Below are 9054 nucleotides of genomic sequence, written 5' to 3' on the forward strand. Positions count from 1 at the left end.
GGGGCCAGGCTTCTGTGAGGTTTCCCATGGGTCAAAGTGGCTTAAATGTTTATCCCCACTAGATTGGTGCCAGCAGCTGCATAGGGAAGAATGCTTGCCGGGGGGCAATGTCACAGCGCCGCAGGAGTGGGAGAAACAGCTTCTACTGATGCTCTCTCCTCCCAAGCAACAAGCAGCTCAGAAGCCCATTCCTAAGTGGAATTGGCCACCTCCAGGCTGTGGAGCTTCAACGCAAAAGTCAGAACCTAGAATCAGAGAGTTGGAATGGGCCTTGCAGGCCATCTGGTAGCCCAACCGTCCTGCTGAATGGAAGGAACCCAGGCCTAGAGCCTCCCCAGCTGGCAGAGGGCTTCCCAGCCTCTCTTTGTAGACCTACCCGCCTGCGCAATGGGTTCCCTGGTCACACTGCGCTTACTGGCAAGCACCTTCTCCTAACGCTCAACCAAAATCTACCATCCTGTCACTGAAGCCTATGCCATCTAGTCCTGCCCTCTGGGGCAGCAGCAGCAGAGAACAAGCCTTTGCCCTCCTTCATATGCTATTGTGTCTGTCCCCCTCCAGAGTAAGCATACTCCCTTCCTTCCACCTTTCCTCATACGGCTGGTTTCCCATGCCCCTGTTTCCTTTGCCCTTTCTGTGCCACTGCAGTGCTGCTGCCGGATGCCTCTAATAATGGACCGGCAAACTGGAAAGTCTTACAGCAAAGAGGCTCATAACTTCTGCTCCATTTATTTGGGCACAGTTGCCAATGGCACTGGGGAGCAGGGAAGGGAACGTGCTGCGGGGGCGCATGTAGGTCAACACACCACGTGTAAGGCTGACAACCCTCCTGCCAACACAGACAGACACACACACAATTTTGCGGCTGAGGAAGAAGGAAGAGCACAAGGAACTTACATGTAAAAATCGGGCACTCTATCAACTGGACCAGCTTGTCAACCTCGATGAGGAAATCAACTGTGACGTCCAGATCACCGCTGGGCACCTGCTGTTAAGGATTCTAATCTGCCTGTGCTGGGTGATGAGAGCTGCAGTGCAAAACATCTGGAGGGCACTAGGGTGGGGAAGGCCACACTACCTTACAGACAAGGATCAGGGAGTGAAGGAACGTGGCTTTCTGAAGATCCTGGTTCCGAAGACGACATGACGGCAACCTGCAAAATTGCCCTGCCTCTTGAGGGGGCTTGTGCCAAGAGGCCCTGCCCAGCTCCATTCTCCCAAGGCCAAGCACAACATACAGATTGTTGTGCCAAATCTGACAGCTCCCTCCTTCTCAATATGGAAACTTGCTAAAAACAGAGAAACAGTTTTATCTTCTTTGTTGGAGAAAAATCCCAAGACCACACAGTTTCTATTAAGCCACGCCCACATTCAGAAATTTTGTGGCAGGAGCAGGTCCGTGATAACAGCAAATGTTTAAATACAAGCAGTCTAGTGGATTTCAAGTTTCTGGAAGTGATAATTTTAATACAATTATTTTTAGTAGAATTTAAGTGCTTAGCACCCACCATTTTTCTGTCAAGTCAGAAAAGTAGCAAATGCCCAGCACTGCTGTTTTCTTTTTTTCTTAACCCCCCCCCCCAAAGCATTAGGATAAGAACAGAACCAAAATAAAAAACCATACAGGGATAATCTAGCAAAAATGCTTTGTATTATAAAATCAAATTAACAGTATAGCTAAGCAGCCATAAATACAACAAATCCATTTTCAGTAACATTACCCCAGATTAACCATGTCAAATACATAATAACCTGTTTCCGTTTCTTCACAGGTAATAAAAGATAAAACATAAGATGAGTCTTACATTCTCCAAATGTGAGACTCATCTTATATTACATAGATAGGGGAAACTAGAGTATTCTTGGGCTGCTTCATTTGCATAAGGTATAAAGTCAAACCAAATAGCAAAGAAATGGTTTGGGGCATTTTGTCCCCTTGATATGTTTAATTTGTGCAACATTTTTCGTCCAATAAGGCAGTTTGCCAAACCTTGTAGTACCAGTAATCTAGATTCTTAAGGTCAACATTTTTCCTAAATTTGGCAATTGTTGCCTGAGTCACCATTATAAAATGGGAGACAAGCTTATTGCAGTCGCTTGCAACAAACAAGTTCAGAAGTGTTAGATATGCGGAGGGATGAATTGCTTGATTAGTAATAAAGGAAACTTCTGCAAATACCTCATCTCCAAATCCCTAACCTTTGGACAATCCTATCACATGTGATTATAGGTGCTGGCCACTTGGCACCCTCTCGAACATATGGGGCAGATACCAGGTTGCCTAAAAGAAAGATCTTGAGGTGTTAAAATATGAACCATGTGCTATTTTTTATTATAATTCAGAGGATAGCAATTTGTATGGGGCTCTAGTCTACAAGCTACACCTGTCCTTGCCCTCTATAAGGATTTCCCAATTTTGTTCCCACCATTTTTTTTTACTTTGATTTTGCCCATGAGCAGCGCCTGAAAGTACGTATCTTTGAAACCATGTTTTTTAAAAGCAAGTGTGGTTAGTTGTCTACTAGCATCTTTCCTTGTTGTCAAGTTCAAAAGGAATGACCTTAATTGGCATCTTAAAAGCCAAGGGAAGGGGAGTATTACTTAGTGTTTTCAAGGCTTCCAGAGACAACAGAGCACCTTCTACATAATAATCCAGCAGGCAAAATAGACTTTGGGACTTCCAGGACTGCACATCATACACTCTTCCATTATTTTTACAAGCTGGGTGATACTGTGGCAGGATTCTTGGAGATACCCCAGCCCTGTTGTTTTCAAGCCAGAAAAAGAAATGCCCCAGGCACTCTCAAGCCAGAAATATCCAGGTCTGCCTCAGCAGCCTAGAAAACAATGCCGCCATGGAGAAGCTAAGATGGGAAGCAGGAAACCATTCTTCGAAGGCACTCCCTAGCCAGAACACTAGAAGACAGGGAAATGGGCATGGGCACCCATCTGCTCACCAGGGCTCAGTTATTAATTTGTTTCTTCCTATGGCACCTGCAAAAGGTCTCAATAAATAACCCCTAAAAAAAAGTGCACAAGAGATTGTGCTTCCTGCTCGGATCCTTCTTGCATGGCCTCAGCCACTCCTACACTGAACATGCCCCTTTAAACATGCCCACATTTCACTGGATGCCAGAATTATAAAGCTAGTTGTGTAACAAAGAGGCCAAAGATATTCCTGGTCAAGCCTTCCTCCTCCCTCAACTATGGCCCTGTGATGACTGCTGAGCAACTAAAGAGAATCCAAGGTTGAGGCAGGATCAGAAGTGTACAGTGACAGCATTCGGGACAAGACAAGACTGAAAGAAAATGCTGTGGCTTCCTTGCTCTTGTGCTTCGTTCTGTTTTGCATGGCTGAGCAAGAGGTTCCAGCAAGAAGTGCATGCAGGGATCATCCGTCTCCACAGCCCAGCCTCTTATCTATGGGCCTCCATGGCCCACCCAAGGGAGGGGAAGGAAACTGCCCCACCCCCATGATTGCATAATGGGATATTTGCCTCTCTGGGAAGCGGATATGGCCTGTTCTTCAAGAAACTCTTCCATAGACCTTAAAACAGAAACAAGTGTGGATCCTGGATCCTGCATGTACCTAAGATGTATGTCATGCACATATAGTACTTTGTTCATGCTAAAGAAAAGAATTAAGAACTCTGACAATGAGTTCACAATGATTTTAAAAAAAGTGGCTCACCCCTTACAGGTGAGACTTCAGACAAAAAGGCAACCCCAGACAAAGGTGCCCCAGCATTCCGGCAGCTTGAGAGAACTGCCTGGGTCTCGACTCAGGAGTGATGTGTTACAAACTGTCCTCAAAACTTACCTTTTTCAGGCATAACTCAGTAGATGCTGTGTACAGGCATGGAATTTGTTTGTTTATCTGGGTTATTTGCAACCTATTGAAAGCTGATTTGGGGATCAATCCAAAGGCAGGATGTAAATCTTCAAAATAATATCCTATTGCAACTAAGTCAAAGAATGTGTCATTGAAGTAATTCCCTGCTCTCTCTTCCTCCATCCCTTTCTGCTTCCTCTGTTTTTCACAGTGTCTATTTTAAGGATGCCAAAACCGTTTGGGGTGGGGACCTGTCACATCTGCTGGTTGGGAAGCAATGTGCACACGGACAGCCCTAAATAAATATATGGACCGCCTGAAGAGGTTAGGCATGGGGGGCACTGTATTGCAGTGGTTCCATTCCTTCCTCTCTGGTAGGTACCAAAGAATGGCATTGGAGGATGAGGTCTCGGATCCTTGGCATCTCACTTGTGGGGTGCCACAGGGTTCCATCCTCTCCCCGATGCTGTTCAACATCTATATAAAGCCGCTGGGGGCAATCATCAGGAGATTTGGGCTGCAATGTCATCAGTATGCGGATGACACGCAGCTCTATCTCTCATTTAAATCTTCACCGAGGTTGGCTGTAGAAACCCTGTCCAAGTGCCTGGAGTCGGTGAGTGGCTGGATGGGAAGGAATAAGCTGAAGCTGAACCCTGACAAAACCGAGGTACTGTTTGTGGGAGACAAGGGAAGGCTGGGGGATGTGGACCTGGTGCTCAATGGGGTACGTTTGCCCCTGAAAGACCAGGTCCGCAGCCTGGGGGTCATTCTTGACTCCCAGCTGACCATGGAGGCTCAAGTCTCGGCTGTGAGCCGGGCGGCGCTGTATCAACTCCATCTGATATGGAGGCTGCGCCCCTACCTTCCCAACCATCTGCTCCCACCGGTGGTACATGCCCTGGTCACCTCTCGCCTAGACTACTGTAATGCGCTCTATGTGGGGTTACCCTTGAAAATGGTCCGGAAGCTGCAACTGGTACAGAATGCGGCGGCTCGTCTGATTAAAGGCAGCCGCCGGCAAGATCACATCACTCCAGTGCTGAAGGAGTTGCACTGGCTACCGGTTGTTTACCGGGCCCAATTCAAGGTGTTGGTTTTGACCTTTAAAACCCTACACGGTTTTACCCCAGTCTATCTGAAGGAGCGCCTCCAGCATCAGCAGGGATGCCGCTCAACAAGATTAGCCTCAGAAGACCTTCTCTCGATCCCACCGGTTAAAACAGCTAGACTGGTGAGGACTAGAGAGAGGGCTTTTTCAATAGTGGCCCCCACCCTGTGGAACTCTCTCTCAAATGATCTCCGCCATGCCCCTTCTATGATGAGCTTCCGCCAGGCCTTGAAGACCTGGCTCTTCAGGCAGGCTTTTGGGGTGGGTTAGGTTTCTTACTGTGATGGTTTTAAATTTTAACGTTTTAATGTATTGTTTTTTATCTTGTACGTCGCCCAGAGTGGCTGGACAACCAGCCAGATGGGCGACTAATAAATTTAATAAATAAATAAATAAATAAAATGTGTAAAAATGTTTCAAACTCATATTTCCCTGCATCTCTTCTGGGGTGTCCTGATCTTGTAAAATTTGCTACAGCCCGTAAGACACAACTCTCTGAACGTGGAGCTGTCAGCCCAGGTCCTTTCCTAGAACACAGAGAGACAGGAAGATGGAAGACAGACTGCGCATGTACAAGGAAGTCTAGGACTTGTCATCTGAGGCTGCTTCCCTGCGTGGCATTCTCTCTCCATCAACATCATCGAAGGCCCTCCTCCGGGTGCCTACTCAGAAAGACGCCCGGAAGGCGACTACAGGAATGAGGGCCTTCTCGGTAGTGGCCCCCGAACTATGGAACACCCTTCCTGACGAGGTACGCCTGGCACCTACTTTACTATCTTTTCGGCGCCAGGTGAAAACCTTCCTCTTTGCCCAGGCATTTTAATATTTTTAGTATTTTAGTATTTGTATTCAATGTTTGTAAAGATAGTTATATGTTTCATCTTTTTTCTCTAATTACTTTTGATTTGTATTTAATATGGGTTTATTATGTTAATCTCACTTTTGTTGTATGTTTAAATTGTTGATTTGATGATCAGGTGGTTTTTAAATTGAATGTAAATATATATATTTTTTATCCAATGTACACCGCCCAGAAAGCCTTGCTATGGGTGGTATAAAAACTGAATTAAATAAATAAAAATAAATAAAGAAACAGCTCCAAGCCCAAGAGGTCCTTCGTTCCTGCTGGCAGTTGCTATACACAGGGAGGGAGGGAGGGGGAGAAGCACCATTACAATCTGGGAGTGTCAGGCCCTAAACCATATGCAAGTAAATGAGTCAGGGCTCTGGTCTCCGGAGAAGAAGTGACAGCAGATCCCAGGGGCAGGGAGTAAAGTCGGAGGAGCATTCATCTGCGTACAGTGATTATAGACACATGCCATGCTACCATGTCTGGCTATGAATACAAATCAAGCAGTCAGAAATATATTAAACAAGGGGAGCTAAGAGACACTAACCAACCATCCAGTTTTTCAACACACACACACACACACACACACTCTGCCTTTTTTTTTTTCTTTTGCGGGCTGCTGCTGCTGCTGAGTGTCGTGCCTTAGAGTTAAAGACATGATGCATGGGCGCTGCCCAAGGCAACCCTTTTGGTTCATTATCCTGCCTGACAAGGAACCTCAGAAGGAAATTGGACCACAAGAGCTGAGCTAACTGTTCAGCAGAGTCTAATGGCCAGGGTCTGCCGGCCAGGTACTCAGCAAGCTAACACCTACTCAGGGAATCATTAGGAAAAGATTGCCACCACCAAATGGTGCACCACGCGCACCATTCTGCGAACAGGCAGGCAGCTACTTATCCTTTCCTAGATGTACTGCTCTCAACATTTAATTAATTAATTGACTGATTGATTTATATCCCACCCTTCCTCCCAGCAGCAACCCAGGGCAGCAAGTTTAGACTTAGGAAGTTTTTGGCAAGACCGGTAATCAAAGCTGAAGGGCCTGAAAGTTGTGACCCAGGCAGGAACATGGCACAGGATACATTTACATGTTATGGGAAGTCAAAAATATTGAAAGGCTCCTGGCCCAGCATTATCTCCCAAGCAGGGACTGTGGCTTGTTTTACTCCAAAAAAACCACAACAGGCCAAAGTTTCTTCTTGGTTTAGCAATCATAATTTGTTCAAGTGAAACAAACCATGATTCCTGGTTTGGAATTAAGTGCTAGTGGGGAGGAGAGAAACTAGGGCAATGTGCTAATGCACAGTCAATCATTGGCTGCTGGCAGGGGTGGTTGAACCGGGGGGAGGGGTCTGGATGTTGCTGGATTCCAGCCCCCTCCATCATGCTTGCTGGGACTGACAGGATTTGGAGTCCAACAACACAGAATGATAGAATAGTAGAGTTGGAAGGGGCCTACAAGGCCATCGAGTCCAACCCCCTGCGCAATGCAGGAATCCAAATCAAAGCATTCCCGACAGATGGCTCTCCAGCTGCCTCTTGAATGTCTCCAGTGTCGGAGAGCCCACTACCTCTCTAGGTAATTGGTTCCATTGCCGTATGGCTCTAACAGTTAGGAAGTTTTTCCTGATGTCCAGTTGAAATCTGGCTTCCTGCAACTTGAGCCCATTATTCTGTGTCCTGCACTCTGGGACGATCAAGGAGATCCCAGCCCTCCTCTGTGTGACAACCTCTCATGTACTTGAAGAATGCTATCACATCTCCCCTCAGTCTTCTCTTCTCCAGCCTAAACATGCCCAGTTCTTTCAGTCTCTCCTCACAGGACTTTGTTTCCAGTCCCCTGATCATCCTTGTTGCCCTCCTCTGAACCTGTTCCAGTTTATCTGCATCCTTCTTGAAGTGCGGACACCAGAACTGGACACAGTATTCAAGATGAGGCCTAACCAGTGCTGAATAGAGGGGAAAGCTATTTGGAAATTTGGATTTGGAACATCTGAAGGGCCACAATGTTCCCCGCTCTGGTTTGTGGTTTACTGTGGCACGTGAATTTGGCCACTAAAGTCCTGCCTTGTCTCTAACAAATATTGCTCCTGCATTGCCTAAGAGGCATACTCTGTGACTGTGAGGGGCAGATGACTGCTGAGAGAGAGAGAAGAGAACCGCAGAGGATACCAAGTTTAGCTGAGGCACCAACTGACAGCAGAGCTCACCTGGAGATGTATGAATGCGCACAAGGTTTAGCTGCCTTTTTGAAAGGGTGGGAAGGTTTCACACATGGCCTGAAAAGCTTCCATGTCCAGCTGTGCTTTTATACTCTGGTCCAGACAGTCCAAGTCACTGCATGAGTGGAACAAGACTCCAGGCGAGTACACACCAGATTCTGTGGGAGAAGCATGGTGCACAAGGGGCACGGAGCAACTCCAGCCCCGGTCATTGTTCCCCTCTCCCCACACCCTTGCAGCCATTGAATTGGCACCCTTTTCCAGTCAAAGGATCACTTCTGGTCTCTGCCACTCTTGTGATGCACAATGGAGAATCTCAGAAAACAAAGATCCCCACGGTGCAGAGGACCTTGGGGCTGATCTTGCTTACTCAGATGTCTGAGGTCACTATAGTTTGTTGTGGCCCATGAGGCAGCAGCTTCCAAGGCCTGTTTAGACTCCATGGCCCACCAAGAGCCGCCGTCTCAGGCCACCCTCCCTCACTATGCTAGAAGGATACAACTTCTGGATGAGGTCATAGGCATGCTTGTAGTTCTGAGTGAGGAAGCAGAGGGAGACGGTGGTCACAGGGTTATGACACCAGGAACGGTAGAGACAGCAGAACAGGTTGCGGCTCTCCTGGGTAGACAAAACAGCAAGAGGACATGACTTTACAGCTCAACACACTTTATAGCTCCTAAGTCAGCCCTCAGGCTCATTCAGCCAGCAGAAAAGGGTCCTGCAAACGAGGGTGGAGACTGCTCCTGCACCAGTGCAGGGCCAGGCACACCCGCTGCCCTTCAAGCAGGGCTACTTCACTGCCCCTGCCCTCCTGCTCAGTGGGGCATCTGGTTGGCCACTGTGGGAATAGGAAGCTGGAGCCCCTTTTGTCCAATTCAGCTGCAGGCCTCTTCACTCCCAACAGTATCAGGGGCTGTGGCCTCTGTTCTCTCAATCCCATCTTACTATATGCCCCCCCCAGCCCTGCTAATATCCCTCAGCCTGTACTTCCCCTCCTTAGATTGGCCCAAGTCCTTTCTGTCCTCGTGAGCACTCTGCA

General features: G+C 47.4%; 1 protein-coding gene across 3 annotated transcripts in view; it reads right to left on the reverse strand.

The window, feature by feature from the left end:
- VAC14 (VAC14 component of PIKFYVE complex) overlaps window positions 1-9054 on the reverse strand; it is a 160534-nt gene that overhangs the window by 10615 nt on the left and 140865 nt on the right. For 2 of the 3 annotated variants that reach the window (XM_061593753.1, XM_061593754.1), the window contains exons 16-17: window positions 8515-8633; window positions 898-977 (exon numbers count right to left, since the gene is read on the reverse strand). The exons of the other annotated variant lie outside the window; for it this stretch is intronic. In XM_061593753.1, coding sequence (XP_061449737.1) covers window positions 898-977; window positions 8515-8633 — 199 coding nt within the window. The remainder of the gene's footprint in view (window positions 1-897; window positions 978-8514; window positions 8634-9054) is intronic. 3 annotated transcript variants of the gene reach the window in all.

Source organism: Rhineura floridana, chromosome 13, assembly GCF_030035675.1.
Source record: "Rhineura floridana isolate rRhiFlo1 chromosome 13, rRhiFlo1.hap2, whole genome shotgun sequence".
NCBI classification, from domain to species: domain Eukaryota; kingdom Metazoa; phylum Chordata; class Lepidosauria; order Squamata; family Rhineuridae; genus Rhineura; species Rhineura floridana.